The following is a 17,400-nucleotide window of genomic DNA, read 5'->3' on the forward strand; positions in this document are numbered from 1 at the left end:
CATCATAAATCAATATCTTACTTTCACAATCTTAGCTTGCAGTCATCATCATAAATCAATATCTTACTTTCACAATCTTAGCTTGCAGTCATCATCATAAATCAATATCTTACTTTCACAATCTTAGCTTGCAGTCATCATCATAAATCAATATCTTACTTTCACAATCTTAGCTTGCAGTCATCATCATAAATCAATATCTTACTTTCACAATCTTAGCTTGCAGTCATCATCATGAATCAACATCTTACTTTCACAATCTTAGCTAGCAGTCATCATCATAAATCAAGTCTACTGGCAAATCCTTTTTGATCCTTGTCATATGAACAGAAATAATGAAGAGAAAATATAGACAAAACGTATCGGTGCTCATCGGTCATTGGACATAAACATTACACAACAATTTGAAGATCGCAAATTCAACAATGAGTGGTTTGTAAGGACTCGTGACAGTGAATAACTGCAAGCATTGCAACTGGGAAGTCGGGAATAATACATTTTGAACGGTCATTCAACTCGGAATTGTAAATACAGCATCTTTCTCTTTGATGATAACATTTGCCCACGAAGGACCGGTGCACCACTTTCCTGTTCAAGCACATCCCCACAACGTTAGTCCAAAAATGTCTAATGCTGCTTCATAAATGATGTAGGATGCCAGAGAGATATGTATACTGTAGCAAAGAAAGTAATACTAGTATACATAAGTGTATGCTGTGTAGTAAGCTGTTAGTTGCCCATGTGCCTTACCTTAATAATTTGGTCTATTTTTTCACCAATGCATCATTGTAAACACATCGTTCGTGGCCAGTGTTTGCTTGTTTGCAAACGTTTTGTGTATAGATTGACAGTGCTCCTGATAGTAGTACACTGTAAGAACAGCCCATGTTCTGAATTCTGTCGCTGAACATTTCAAAAGTGCTGAACAAATAGGTATACTGACCACGTCCGTTCGAGCTCGCTCACCACGTTCGTCCTAGCTCACTCACCACGTCCGTCCTAGCTCACTCACCACGTCCGTCCTAGCTCACTCATCACGTCCGTCCTAGCTCACTCACCACGTCCGTCCTAACTCGCTCATCCGTCCTAGCATGCTCACCACGTCCGTCCTAGCTCGCTCACCATGTCCATCCTAGCTCACTCACCACGTCCGTCCTAGCTCACTCACCACGTCCGTCCTAGCTCACTCACCACGTCCGTCCTAGCTCACTCACCACGTCCATCCGAGCTCGCCACGTCCGTCCTAGCTCGCTCACCACGTCCGTCCTAGCTCACTCACCACGTCCATCCTAGCTCACTCACCACGTCCGTCCTAGCTCACTCACCACGTCCATCCGAGCTCGCCACGTCCGTATTAGCTCGCTCACCACGTCCGTCCTAGCTCGCTCACCACGTCCGTCCTAGCTCGCTCACCACGTCCGTCCTAGCTCGCTCACCACGTCCGTCCTAGCTCGCTCACCACGTCCGTCCTAGCTCGCTCACCACGTCCGTCCTAGCTCGCTCACCACGTCCGTCCTAGCTCACTCACCACGTCCGTCCTAGCTCACCACGTCCGTCCTAGCTCACTCACCACGTCCGTCCTAGCTCACTCACCACGTCCGTCCTAGCTCACTCACCACGTCCGTCCTAGCTCGCTCACCACGTCCGTCCTAGCTCACCACGTCCGTCCTAGCTCACTCACCACGTCCGTCCTAGCTCGCTCACCACGTCCGTCCTAGCTCACTCACCACGTCCGTCCTAGCTCACTCACCACGTCCGTCCTAGCTCGCTCAAGTTACGGATTGCCTTATCCGCTTGTCTTCCCCTTATGCCATAGTTTGTACTGTACATCTCAATTGTCAGTAGAAACCACATCTGTTTAATAAGCAAGTCAGCAATATCAGTTATGTTTTTTTTAAAGGCAGTAAATGAGGGGGATAGATCCCAATGAGAACACACACCGACACACATTCACACACAAGTCTTGCCATACATCAATAATTACTGGAGTGACCACCCTCTTAGAATCTTACCTGTGAAGGCCCCTGTAACATTGGAACTTCACAGCTACATTTCAAGTTTTAATGTCACATGCTCAAGTACAGTGACATTACTTTATTGCAAACTCAAAACCCAACAATGCAATAATCAATGACAATGTAATAATAGAAAAAACACATGAGAAATAAGAACACAATAAGTAAGTAAGCATATTATATACAGGGTCAGTTTTAATGCCATATTTAAAATGTGCAGGGATACTGGAGTGATGGAGGTAGATATGTATAGGGGTAAGGTGACAGGGATACTGGAGTGATGGAGGTAGATATATATAGGGGTAAGGTGACAGGGAGACTGGAGTGATGGAGGTAGATATGTATAGAGGTAAGGTGACAGGGATACTGGAGTGATGGAGGTAGATATGTATAGAGGTAAGGTGACAGGGATACTGGAGTGATAGAGGTAGATATGTATAGAGGTAAGGTGACAGGGATACTGGAGTGATGGAGGTAGATATGTATAGGGGTAACGTGACAGGGATACTGGAGTGATGGAGGTAGATATGTATAGAGGTAAGGTGACAGGGATACTGGAGTGATGGAGGTAGATATATATAGGGGTAAGGTGACAGGGATACTGGAGTGATGGAGGTAGATATGTATAGGGGTAAGGTGACAGGGATACTGGAGTGATGGAGGTAGATATGTATAGGGGTAAGGTGACAGGGATACTGGAGTGATGGAGGTAGATATGTATAGGGGTAAGGTGACAGGGATACTGGAGTGATGGAGGTAGATATGTATAGAGGTAAGGAGACATGGATACTGGAGTGATGGAGGTAGATATGTATAGGGGTAAGGTGACAGGGATACTGGAGTGATGGAGGTAGATATGTATAGAGGTAAGGTGACAGGGATACTGGAGTGATGGAGGTATATATGTATAGAGGTAAGGTGACAGGGATACTGGAGTGATGGAGGTATATATGTATAGAGGTAAGGTGACAGGGATACTGGAGTGATGGAGGTAGATATGTATAGAGGTAAGGTGACAGGGATACTGGAGTGATGGAGGTATATATGTATAGAGGTAAGGAGACAGGGATACTGGAGTGATGGAGGTAGATATGTATAGAGGTAAGGTGACAGGGATACTGGAGTGATGGAGGTATATATGTATAGAGGTAAGGTGACAGGGATACTGGAGTGATGGAGGTATATATGTATAGAGGTAAGGTGACAGGGATACTGGAGTGATGGAGGTAGATATGTATAGAGGTAAGGTGACAGGGATACTGGAGTGATGGAGGTATATATGTATAGAGGTAAGGTGACAGGGATACTGGAGTGATGGAGGTAGATATGTATAGAGGTAAGGTGACAGGGATACTGGAGTGATGGAGGTAGATATGTATAGAGGTAAGGTGATACATGATACTGGAGTGATGGAGGTAGATATGTATAGGGGTAAGGTGACAGGGAGACTGGAGTGATGGAGGTAGATATGTATAGGGGTAAGGTGACAGGGATACTGGAGTGATGGAGGTAGATATGTATAGGGGTAAGGTGACAGGGAGACTGGAGTGATGGAGGTAGATATGTATAGGGGTAAGGTGACAGGGATACTGGAGTGATGGAGGTAGATATGTATAGGGGTAAGGAGACGGGGAAACTGGAGTGATGGAGGTAGATATGTATAGGGGTAAGGTGACAGGGATACTGGAGTGATGGAGGTAGATATGTATAAGGGTAAGGTGACAGGGAGACTGGAGTGATGGAGGTAGATATGTATAGGGGTAAGGTGACAGGGATACTGGAGTGATGGAGGTAGATATGTATAGAGGTAAGGTGACACATGATACTGGAGTGATGGAGGTAGATATGTATAGGGGTAAGGTGGAGTGATGGAGGTAGATATGTATAGGGGTAAGGTGGAGTGATGGAGGTAGATATGTATAGGGGTAAGGTGGAGTGATGGAGGTAGATATGTATAGGGGTAAGGTGGAGTGATGGAGGTAGATATGTATAAGGGTAAGGTGACAGGGAGACTGGAGTGATGGAGGTAGATATGTATAGGGGTAAGGTGACAGGGATACTGGAGTGATGGAGGTAGATATGTATAGGGGTAAGGTGACAGGGATACTGGAGTGATGGAGGTAGATATGTATAGGGGTAAGGAGACAGGGATACTGGAGTGATGGAGGTAGATATGTATAAGGGTAAGGTGACAGGGATACTGGAGTGATGGAGGTAGATATGTATAGGGGTAAGGTGACAGGGATACTGGAGTGATGGAGGTAGATATGTATAGGGGTAAGGTGACAGGGATACTGGAGTGATGGAGGTAGATATGTATAGGGGTAAGGTGGAGTGATGGAGGTAGATATGTATAGGGGTAAGGTGACAGGGATACTGGAGTGATGGAGGTAGATATGTATAAGGGTAAGGTGACAGGGATACTGGAGTGATGGAGGTAGATATGTATAGGGATAAGGTGACAGGGAGACTGGAGTGATGGAGGTAGATATGTATAGGGGTAAGGTGACAGGGATACTGGAGTGATGGAGGTAGATATGTATAGGGATAAGGTGACAGGGATACTGGAGTGATGGAGGTAGATATGTATAGGGGTAAGGTGACAGGGATACTGGAGTGATGGAGGTAGATATGTATAAGGGTAAGGTGACAGGGATACTGGAGTGATGGAGGTAGATATGTATAAGGGTAAGGTGACAGGGAGACTGGAGTGATGGAGGTAGATATGTATAGAGGTAAGGTGACAGGGATACTGGAGTGATGGAGGTAGATATGTATAGGGGTAAGGTGACAGGGATACTGGAGTGATGGAGGTAGATATGTATAAGGGTAAGGTGACAGGGATACTGGAGTGATGGAGGTAGATATGTATAGAGGTAAGGTGACAGGGATACTGGAGTGATGGAGGTAGATATGTATAGGGGTAAGGTGACAGGGATACTGGAGTGATGGAGGTAGATATGTATAAGGGTAAGGTGACAGGGATACTGGAGTGATGGAGGTAGATATGTATAGGGGTAAGGTGACAGGGATACTGGAGTGATGGAGGTAGATATGTATAAGGGTAAGGTGACAGGGATACTGGAGTGATGGAGGTAGATATGTATAAGGGTAAGGTGACAGGGATACTGGAGTGATGGAGGTAGATATGTATAGGGGTAAGGTGACAGGGATACTGGAGTGATGGAGGTAGATATGTATAGGGGTAAGGTGACAGGGATACTGGAGTGATGGAGGTAGATATGTATAGGGGTAAGGTGACAGGGATACTGGAGTGATGGAGGTAGATATGTATAGGGGTAAGGTGACAGGGATACTGGAGTGATGGAGGTAGATATATATAGGGATAAGGTGACAGGGATACTGGAGTGATGGAGGTAGATATGTATAGGGGTAAGGTGACAGGGATACTGGAGTGATGGAGGTAGATATATATAGGGATAAGGTGACAGGGATACTGGAGTGATGGAGGTAGATATGTATAGGGGTAAGGTGACAGGGATACTGGAGTGATGGAGGTAGATATGTATTGAGGTAAGGTGACACATGATACTGGAGTGATGGAGGTAGATATGTATAGGGGTAAGGTGACAGGGATACTGGAGTGATGGAGGTAGATATGTATAGGGGTAAGGTGACAGGGATACTGGAGTGATGGAGGTAGATATGTATAGGGGTAAGGTGACAGGGATACTGGAGTGATGGAGGTAGATATGTATAGGGGTAACGTGACAGGGATACTGGAGTGATGGAGGTAGATATGTATAGGGGTAAGGAGACGGGGAAACTGGAGTGATGGAGGTAGATATGTATAGGGTTAAGGTGACAGGGATACTGGAGTGATGGAGGTAGATATGTATAGGGGTAAGGTGACAGGGATACTGGAGTGATGGAGGTAGATATGTATAGGGGTAAGGTGACAGGGATACTGGAGTGATGGAGGTAGATATGTATAGGGGTAACGTGACAGGGATACTGGAGTGATGGAGGTAGATATGTATAGGGGTAAGGAGACATGGATACTGGAGTGATGGAGGTAGATATGTATAGGGGTAAGGTGACAGGGAAACTGGTGTGATGGAGGTAGATATGTATAGAGGTAAGGTGACAGGGATACTGGAGTGATGGAGGTAGATATATATAGGGGTAAGGTGACAGGGATACTGGAGTGATGGAGGTAGATATGTATAAGGGTAAGATGACAGGGATACAGGAGTGATGGAGGTAGATATGTATAGGGGTAAGGTGACAGGGATACTGGAGTGATGGAGGTAGATATGTATAGGGGTAAGGTGTGTTAGTGTGTAGGGCCCTGTGAGTGTGCATAGAGACAGTGTTTTAGTGTGTAGGGCCCTGTGAGTGTGCACAGAGATAGTGTGTTAGTGTGTAGGGCCCTGTGAGTGTGCATAGAGACAGTGTGTTAGTGTGTAGGGCCCTGTGAGTGTGCATAGAGACAGTGTGTTAGTGTGTAGGGCCCTGTGAGTGTGCATAGAGACAGTGTGTTAGTGTGTAGGGCCCTGTGAGTGTGCATAGAGACAGTGTGTTAGTGTGTAGGGCCCCTTGAGTGTGCATAGAGACAGTGCAAAAATAAACGCTCAGTAAAGATACAAGGTTAACTCAGATAGTCCATGTAGCTATTTTGTTATCTATTTATCAGTTATTTTTCCTTGGGGATAGAAGCTGTTCAGGAGCCTGTTGGTGTCAGACTTGATGCACCGGTACCTCTTACAGTGTGGAAGCAGAGAGAATAGTCTATGGCTTGGGTGGCTGGAGTCTAATGATTTTTCAGGCCTTCCTTCCACACCTGATATAGATGTCCTGGATGGCAGGAAGCTCGGCCCCAGTAATGTACTCCGCTGTCCGCACCACCCACTGTTGCGCCATACTCAGCTGTCCGCACCACCCACTGTTGCGCCATGCAATCGAGGGCGGTGCTATTTCCATACTAGGCAGTGATGCAGCCAGTCAAGATCCTATCAATGGTACAGCAGTAGAACTGTTTAAGGATTTGAGGGCCCATGCAAAACTTTTTTAACCTCCTTAGGGGGAAGAGGCACGTCACACGTTCTTCATGACTGTGCGTGTGTGTTTGGACCATTTTAAGTCTTGTGATTAGGACACCGAGAAACCTGACGCTCTTGACCTGCTCCACTGCAGCCTCGTCGATGTGGATAGGGGCTCCACTGCAGCCCCGTCGATGTGGATAGGGGCTCCACTGCAGCCTCGTCGATGTGGATAGGGGCTCCACTGCAGCCTCGTCGATGTGGATAGGGGCTCCACTGCAGCCCCGTCGATGTGGATAGGGGCTCCACTGCAGCCCCGTCGATGTGGATAGGGGCTCCACTGCAGCCTCGTCGATATGGATAGGGGCTCCACTGCAGCCCCGTCGATGTGGATAGGGGCTCCACTGCAGCCTCGTCGATGTGGATAGGGGCTCCACTGCAGCCCTGTCGATGTGGATAGGGGCTCCACTGCAGCCCCGTCGATGTGGATGGTGGCTTCACTGCAGCCCTTTCGATGTGGATAGGGGCGTGGTCGCTCCCCCGTTTCCTGCAGTCTATGATCCGCACCTCTCTTCCTCAACGTCTTACTGACATTGAGGGAGAGATTGATTCTCCGGCACCACATTGCAAGGTCACTGACCTCCTCCCTTTAGGCTGACTCATCGTCGCCGGTGATCAGGCCTACCACCGTTGTGTCGTCAGCAAACTTGATGGTGTTGGAGTCGTGATTGGCCACGCAGTCGTGAATGAACAGGGAGTACAGGAGAGGACTAACCACACACCCCTGTGGGGCCCCAGTGTTGAGGGTCAGCGTGGCAGAGGTGATGTTGCCTATCCTCAGCATCTGGGGTCGGACGGTCAGGAAGTCCAGGATCCAGTTGCAGAGGGAGGTGTTCAGACCCAGAGTCCTGAGCTTGGTGATGAGCTTGGAAGGGACAATGGTGTTGAACACTGAGCTGTAGTCAATGAACAGCATTCTCGCATAGGTATTCCGCTTATCTAGGTGGGTGAGGTCAGTGTGGAGAGCAAATGGAGTTGGACTAGGGAAGAGTTCCCCAAATTTGGCCCCCCCAAGTTTTCTGTGCCCAAATAAAAACGTTGGGGATTTTTAATTCTTGGACATAAAAGACAAGGAAATAAAAAACACAAGGAAATCTGCTCCAAGTCATTTTAATTTAAGAAATCTGTTCCCAAGTATTCCCACGCATAATATAGAGAAGATGTGATCGTATATAAATGTAAGCAAGGTTTGAAATGATTGTTTTAGTCAAACATATCTATTTGTGCTTCTCACGGTCTTTGCATCTCCAAATGATTAGTAATTATGTTCCGGCCCCCCGACCATCCACGCAAGAAAAAAATTAAACCTATGGTTTGGGATGGTGGAGTTAATGTGTTCCATAATCAGCCTCTCAAAGCACTTCCGGGTTACAGAAGTGAGTGGTACAGGGAGGTAGTCATTGTGACATGAAGCCTTAGAGCTCTTGGGGACAGGAATGATGGTGGTGGTCACCAGCTGTTTCTGTAACACCACAGTGTGATACTGCCTTTTTGTTTGATTGTTATTCAAACTGTTGTTGAGGCATTAGAGTATATGCAAAAATTATATCATCTATTCCAGCTTCAGAAGTGTTTCGCCTACTGCCTGTCTGACCTTTATTTGAAGTTTTCTTTTGTTAAACAAGCATCAGTCTTTGTAATAACTATTGTATGTTCTAATTTACTATTCAGAAATTGTGACTCTCAGAAATTTAAATAATGACTTAAAAATATCATATGATTGTTTATGCCATGGGTGGATTTCCAATTGTTGATTCATTTATTATTTTGGAATCGGAATAAACCGATTCCATTAGGAATAAACCGATTCAATTAGGAATAAATCGATTCCATTAGGAATAAACCAATTCCATTAGGAATAAACCGATTCCATTAGGAATAAACCGATTCCATTAGGAATAAACCGATTCCATTAGGAATAAACCTATTCCATTAAGAATAAACCGATTCCATTAGGAATAAACCGATTCCATTAGGAATAAACCGATTCCATTAGGAATAAACCGATTCCATTAGGAATAAATCGATTCCATTAGGAATAAACCAATTCCATTAGGAATAAATCGATTCCATTAGGAATAAACCGATTCCCCATTAGGAATAAACCAATTCCATTGGGAATAAACCGATTCAATTAGGAATAAACCGATTCCATTAGGAATAAACCGATTCCATTAGGAATAAACCAATTCCATTAGGAATAAACCGATTCCATTAGGAATAAACCAATTCCATTAGGAATAAACCAATTCCTTTAGGAATAAACCAATACCATTAGAATAAACCAATTATCTTAGCCATTTGTATCATGCCTTTGTTTAGGCTTCTAGATGTGGATGTGAAGCTGATTGTCAAGTATTTTATCATGTAGTTTCTTCAATAGCATTAAGAACAAAGTGGAGAATCAATGAAATCAGTGACAATCTCAGTGGGCTCGTTTGAGTGATGCAACCGACTGCAGAAAAGTTGAGTGAAGTTGGTGCGTCTGCAACGGCCGAAAGTCAGACACTGATGTGGTTTCCCAACAGCAAGGCACAGTGCAGTGGCAGTGTTGCCATCGTTTATATACTTACATTGTTTTTGTACTGTCTAAATCATTTCCAACCCATGTATCGCACACTCACAAACTTTCAATGTATTGTATTAGTTATTTTATATATTGTGCAGAATGGCTAATAAGAAGAAAAGATTAAGATGTGCAAAAGAACACAGACCCTGGACAGAGGAACTCTGCCTAGAAGGCCAGCATCACGGAGTCGCCTCTTCACTGTGGACGTGGACACTGGACAGAGGAATTCTGCCTAGAAGGCCAGCATCTCGGAGTCGCCTCTTCACTGTTGATGTTGAGAGTGGTGTTTTGCGGGTTCTATTTAATGAAGCTGCCAGTTGAGGACTTGTGAGGCGTCTGTTTCTCAAACTAGACACTGTAATGTACTTGACCTCCTGCTCAGTTGTGCAGTGGGGCCTCCCTCCTCTTTCTATTCTTGTTAGAGCCAGTTTGCGTTGTTCTGTGAAGGGAGCATAGCATTCGTTTCTCAGAACAAGAATAGACTTTCAGTTTCAGAGGAAATGTCTTTGTTTCTGGCCATTTGTAGCATGTTATCGAACCCACAAATGCTGATGCTCCAGATACTGAACTAGTCTAAAGAAGGCCAGTTTTATTGCTTCTTTAATCAAAACAACAGTTTTCAGCTTTGCTAACATAATTGCAAATGGGGTTTCTAATGATCAATTAGCTTTTTAAAATTATAACTTGGGTAAGCTAACACAACGTGCCATTGGAACACAGGAGTGATGGTTGCTGATAATGGGCCTCTCTACGCCTATGTAGATATTCCACAGAAAATCTGTCGTTTCCAGCTACAATAGTCATTTACAAAATTAATGTCTACTCTGTATTTCTGATCAATGTGGTGTTATTTTAATGGACGAAAATTGTGCTTTTGCTTTTCTTTAAAAAACAAATGACATTTCTAAGTGACCCCAAACTTTTGAACGGTAGCATATTTTTAACATTTTAATTTACTGTTCCATATTTTATTGAACTTGTACTTGTTGTCTTAATTATGCATTTGGTCCAAAATACTATCCTAGAAGCAGTCATATTTACAATGGACCATGAATAGTTTTTTGCAAATAAGATAGCTATATCAACACCCTTCTAGTCAATGTAACAGGTCCATTTGTAGCCATGCTTAAACACAGCTATATCAACACCCTTCTAGTGTAACAGGTCCATGTAGCCATGCTTAAACACAGCTATATCAACACCCTTCTAGTCAATGTAACAGGTCCATTTGTAGCCATGCTTAAACACAGCTATATCAACACCCTTCTGGTCAATGTAACAGGTCCATTTGTAGCCATGCTTAAACACAGCTATATCAACACCCTTCTAGTGTAACAGGTCCATGTAGCCATGCCTAAACACAGCTATATCAACACCCTTCTAGTCAATGTAACAGGTCCATTTGTAGCCATGCTTAAACACAGCTATATCAACACCCTTCTAGTGTAACAGGTCCATGTAGCCATGCCTAAACACAGCTATATCAACACCCTTCTAGTCAATGTAACAGGTCCATGTAGCCATGTCTAAACACAGCTATATCAACACCCTTCTAGTGTAACAGGTCCATGTAGCCATGCCTAAACACAGCTATATCAACACCCTTCTAGTGTAACAGGTCCATGAAGCCATGCCTAAACACAGCTATATCAACACCCTTCTAGTGTAGCAGGTCCATGTAGCCATGTGCTACCAATTAGACAAAACGAAACGAACACAGAACAACGGATCGGCGATAGCTAGTAGACCGGCGACGACGACCGCCGAGCGCCACCCGAACAAGAAGGGGAGTCACCTTCGGTAATATTCGTGACACTGACCTTAGAGGGCCGTTTTATTTCTCTATGTGGTTAGGTCAGGGTGTGATTTGGGGTGGGCATTCTATTTTGTCTGTTTCTTTGTTTTGGCCGAGTATGGTTCCCAATCTGAGGCAGCTGTCTATCGTTGTCTCTGTTTGGGAATCATACTTAGGCAGCCTTTTCCCCACATGTGTTTGTGGGTAGTTTATTTTTCTGTTTAGTCTCTGTTACCTGACATAACTGTTCCCTTCGTTTTGTTACTTTGTTCAAGTGTTTTTTTGATAATCATGAACACTTTTCACACTGCGCTTTGGTCCACTCCTTCCGACACCAGGCGTTACAAGTATGTCCAACGTAAATAATCAAAGCCCTAGATTACTCTATATTTGCAACACTATTGCGGAGTACACCCGCTCATCATCAAATCAAATCAAATGTATTTATATAGCCCTTCGTACATCAGCTGATATCTCAAAGTGCTGTACAGAAACCCAGCAAGGAGCCATCATGTCAGGTAGTCCTGGGGCACGGTCCTAGGGCTCAGGTCCTCCGAGAGAGAGAAAGAAAGAGAGAATTAGAGAGAGCATATGTGGGGTGGCCGGTCCTCTTCTGGCTGTGCCGGGTGGAGATTATAACAGAACGTGGCCAAGATGTTCAAATGTTCATAAATGACCAGCATGGTTGAATAATAGTAAGGCAGAACAGTTGAAACTGGAGCAGCAGCATGGCCAGGTGGACTGGGGACAGCAAGGAGTCATCATGTCAGGTAGTCCTGGGACATGGTCCTAGGGCCCAGGCCAGTTGAAACTGGAGCAGCAGCATGGCCAGGTGGACTGGGGACTGCAAGGAGTCATCATGTCAGGTAGTCCTGGGGCATGGTCCTAGGGCTCAGGTCCTCCGAGAGAGAGAAAGAAAGAGAGAAGGAGAGAATTAGAGAACGCACACTTAGATTCACACAGGACACCGAATAGGACAGGAGAAGTACTCCAGATATAACAAACTGACCCTAGCCCCCCGACACATAAACTACTGCAGCATAAATACTGGAGGCTGAGACAGGAGGGGTCAGGAGACACTGTGGCCCCATCCGAGGACACCCCCGGACAGGGCCAAACAGGAAGGATATAACCCCACCCACTTTGCCAAAGCACAGCCCCCACACCACTAGAGGGATATCTTCAACCACCAACTTACCATCCTGAGACAAGGCCGAGTATAGCCCACAAAGATCTCCACCACGGCACAACCCGAGGGGGGGCGCCAACCCAGACAGGCTGACCACAACAGTGAATCAACCCACCCAGGTGACGCACCCCCCCCCCAGGGACGGCATGAGAGAGCCCCAGCAAGCCAGTGACTCAGCCCCCGTAACAGGGTTAGAGGCAGAGAATCCCAGTGGAAAGAGGGGAACCGGCCAGGCAGAGACAGCAAGGGCGGTTCGTTGCTCCAGAGCCTTTCCGTTCACCTTCCCACTCCTGGGCCAGACTACACTCAATCATATGACCCACTGAAGAGATGAGTCTTCAGTAAAGACTTAAAGGTTGAGACCGAGTTTGCGTCTCTGACATGGGTAGGCAGACCGTTCCATAAAAATGGAGCTCTATAGGAGAAAGCCCTGCCTCCAGCTGTTTGCTTAGAAATTCTAGGGACAATCAGGAGGCCTGCGTCTTGTGACCGTAGCGTACGTGTAGGTATGTACGGCAGGACCAAATCAGAGAGATAGGTAGGAGCAAGCCCATGTAATGCTTTGTAGGTTAGCAGTAAAACCTTGAAATCAGCCCTTGCTTTGACAGGAAACCAGTGTAGAGAGGCTAGCACCGGAGTAATATGATCAAATTATTTGGTTCTAGTCAGGATTCTAGCAGCCGTATTTAGCACTAACTGAAGTTTATTTAGTGCTTTATCCGGGTTGCCGGAAAATAGAGCATTGCAGTAGTCTAACCTAGAAGTGACAAAAGCATGGATTAATTTTTCTGCACCATTTTTGGACAGAAAGTTTCTCATTTTTGCAATGTTACGTAGATGGAAAAAGGCTGTCCTCGAAATGGACTTGATATGTTCTTCAAAAGAGAGATCAGGGTCCAGAGTAACGCCGAGGTCCTTCACAGTTTTATTTGAGACGACTGTACAACCATTAAGATTAATTGTCAGATTCAACAGAAGATCTCTTTGTTTCTTGGGACCTAGAACAAGCATCTCTGTTTGATGGTTCACCATCCAAATAGTTTAATTAGCTGGCCAGTGTAATAGCACCAATACTTTTGGCATGATATTGATTCCATACATATCCTTCACATTTAGTGGTGCTATCACACTGGCCAGCTAATTCAACTATTTGGGTGATGAACAGGTGTACACCGCAATAGTGTTGCAAATACAGAGTTATTTTCTATGACTACAAATCGCTTTCTAAGTGTGAGAACTTTTTGTCTTTATGGCAGTCATTTTACTTAAGGCCCTTGGAAATGACCTGCAATCTGCAGGTATAAAAACATTCTAATGCAATATATCGATTTACAAATACAAATAAAAACGTGTTTGTTTGTGGATAGTGAATTGCATTTGTGAATAGCGATTTTCATTTGTAGAAAGTGATTTACATATGTGGATTGGTGATTTTGTTGCAACCCTTATTACCAGTCTGTTCAATCTCTTTTTTGTATCATCTGAGATTGATAAAGATTGGAAAGCGGTCGCGGTCACCCCCTCTTCAAAGGGGGAGACACTCTTGACCCAAACTGTTACAGACCTATATCCATCCTGCCCTGCCTTCATAAAAGTCTTTGAAAGCCAAGTCAACAAACAGATCACCGACCATTACGAATCCCACCATACCTTCTCCGCTATGCAATCTGGTTTCCGAGCTGGTCACCGGTTCACCTCAGCCGATATCATAACGGCGATCGATATGAAACAGTACTGTGCAGCCGTCTTCATCGACCTGGCCAAGGCTTTCAACTCTGTCAATCACAGTATTCTTGTCGGCAGACTCAACAGCCTTGGTTTCTCTAATGACTGCCTCGCCTGGTTCACTAACTACTTCTCAGATAGAGTTCAGTGTGTCAAATCTGAGGGCCTGTTGTCCAGACCTCTGGCAGTCTCTATGGGGGTGCCACAGGGTTCAATTCTCAGGCCTACTCTTTTCTCGATATATATCAATGATGTCGCTCTTGCTGCTGGTGATTCTGTGATCTACTTCTACACAGATGACAACATTCCGTATACATCTGGCCCTTCTTTGGACACTGTGTTAACAAACCTCCAAACGAGCTTCAACGCTATACAACAATCCTCCAACTGCTCTTAAATGCTAGTAAAACTAAATCCATGCACTTCAGCCGATCGCTGCCCGCCCCTGCCCGCCCGACTAGCGTCACTTCTTTGGACGGTTCTGACATAGAATATGTGGACAACTACAAATACCTAGGTGTCTGGCTAAACTGTAAACCCTCCTTCCTGACTCACATTAAGCATCTCCAATCCAAAGTTAAATCTAGAATTGGCTTCCTATTTCGCAACAAAGTTCTTCACTCATGCTGCCAAACATACCCTTGTAAACTGACCATCCGACCGATCTTGACTTCGGCGATGTCATTTACAAAATAGCCTCCAACACTCTACTCAGCAAATTTGATGCAGTCTATCACAGTGTAATTTGTTTTGTCACCAAAGTTCCATATACAACCCATCATTGCGACCTGTATGCTCTCATTGGCTGGCCCATGCTAGATATTCGTGACCAAACCCATTGGCTCCAGGTCATCTATAAGTCTTTGCTAGGTAAAGCCCCGCCTTTTCTCAGCTCACTGGTCACCATAGCAACTCCCACCAGTAGCACGCCCTCCAGCAGGTATATTTCACTGGTCATCCCCAAAGCCAACACCTCCTTTGGTCACCTTTCCTTCCAGTTCTCTGCTGCCAATGATTGGAACGAATTGCAAAAATCACTGAAGTTGGAGACTTATATCTTATATATGATTTACACTTGTGGAAAGGGATTTACATTTGTGGATTGGTACTTATTTGTACAGATCATGATACACGAATACAAAATGCATGCTGTGAGTTCACAATACATTTGGCATGATATTGATCCCATAGTGACCATTGACTTGAGAAAATGTATCCACTCAAACGAGCCCAGTATCTTGATGTTGCGGTTGCGCAGTAGAGACCCACTCTAACCAGACGATGGGCGGGTTCCAGGGAGGGCAGTCTCTCGAGTCAAATCGGTTTTCGTGACTTGGTCGCTCCTCCTCTCTCCATCGTTTCTAGCAAGCTAGCTAGATAACTAGGAGAGCTACCTTGAAGTTTGGAGACTCAAAGTGGATAAGGGGGAAACAGGCTGACGGAAAATGGCAGACGTCGAGGGAGAGGGAATTAATTCGGTGGCACCTCGGTTAGTTCAGCCATCCTCTCCTAACCGCACCGGTGCCAGCCCAACGCAGGGCACCGGCAGTTGCCAAACGGTGACTACCGTTACGTCAGGCCCGCGACTGGTGCGGATAGTCAAGTCTGACTCGGGATATGGCTTCAATGTCCGGGGACAGGTTAGCGAAGGAGGACAACTACGGAGCATCAACGGGGAATTGTATGCCCCGCTACAGCATGTTAGTGCTGTTTTACCGGGAGGTGCAGCGGACAGAGCCGGTATCTCGAAAGGGGACCGGATTCTGGAAGTGTAAGTAAGAGTTAGCTTGCTATCTGGTAGCTGCTAACTTCATGCGTAAGCAAGCTCAATGGTAGATATTTGGTCAAGGCAGGGCAAAACAAACAGACCACAGCAAAGTTAAAAAGGACGCTAATTGTCATGTCAGCTCCTCTGCACTGCAGTTGGTTCGTGAAACAACGTGTTCTGTTGACCCAAATTTAAGCTCGCTAGCTAACGTTAACTCCATAATTCACAAGCTGTTGTCCTCGGCTCAGTGCAACGACATAAACGATCATAGCAAGCAACGTTAAATGACATGTTTCACTTGAACTGGAGACTAGGTTAACAAAGCCTTGCTAACTCATGCATCAGTCTGTGCTTGTGCCAGTCTTATCGGGAGTGTCCAGGGCAGAAGAGCCGGTTCATCCCAATGAAAAGACGGTCTGTGTGAGAGCATGTGATCATTACGAGTTCCAGTCACACTGACTCTCTGAACTTGGATACAAGCTAACTATATTAACACCAGCACACACACAGGGTCCTTCCTTCCCTACACATCACGTTACCAGAAAAACAGCATCTGTCATTCTTATTAACAACAGAAACAGATAATAGAAAAATGGCCATTCAATGCGTGTGCACATTCATAGTACTATTTTACCTACTTGCCTTGATGATAATAGGTATTTTAATAGTGTGCCCAAATACTTTCTATCTCATCTCAATTAAATGTCCTAAATGTAATAGATCAACAATAGCCATAGTATGCCATCTCTGTGTCTGGATGCGGATGCTGCAATATATAGAGAGTGCAGTGTGTCTGTCTGGTCTTTGCGACAGGTTTAGTATGCACAGGGGTAGCTAGCTTGGTGATGTTAGGTTCTGTTGCCATGGCAAGGAGCAGGCAGCATACAGCTCAGCATCAGTACCTGTGTGTGTGTGTGTGTGTGTGTGTGTGTGTGTGTGTGTGTGTGTGTGTGTGTGTGTGTGTGTGTGTGTGTGTGTGTGTGTGTGTGTTGAGCAGCACAATTATCTATGCCAGCAAGTATCTATGACACCTGCCCATGTGCTCCATATGCTCACACACCGCAGTCCCTCAGTGTTAGCTGCAGTGCTTGTGGAGCATCTCCACAGCATTCCAAAATCCACACTCCTCAGCAACACAGTCCCAGAGAGAACACACACACAAATACACACACACAGTCCCAGAGAGAACACACACACACAGTCCCAGAGAGAACACACACACACAGTCCCAGAGAGAACACACACACACAGCCCCAGAGAGAACACACACACACAG

General features: G+C 45.3%; 1 protein-coding gene across 2 annotated transcripts in view; it reads left to right on the forward strand.

Annotated features, from left to right (window-relative positions):
* Positions 1-15,710: 15,710 nt before the first annotated feature.
* Positions 15,711-17,400, forward strand: part of LOC124005971 (sorting nexin-27-like) — a 101,220-nt gene continuing 99,530 nt past the window's right edge. For both annotated transcript variants that reach the window (XM_046315614.1, XM_046315613.1), the window contains exon 1: positions 15,711-16,127. In XM_046315614.1, coding sequence (XP_046171570.1) covers positions 15,802-16,127 — 326 coding nt within the window. In that variant the 5' untranslated portion in view covers positions 15,711-15,801. The remainder of the gene's footprint in view (positions 16,128-17,400) is intronic.

The sequence above is a fragment of the Oncorhynchus gorbuscha genome, linkage group LG19, assembly GCF_021184085.1.
Source record: "Oncorhynchus gorbuscha isolate QuinsamMale2020 ecotype Even-year linkage group LG19, OgorEven_v1.0, whole genome shotgun sequence".
NCBI lineage: Eukaryota > Metazoa > Chordata > Actinopteri > Salmoniformes > Salmonidae > Oncorhynchus > Oncorhynchus gorbuscha.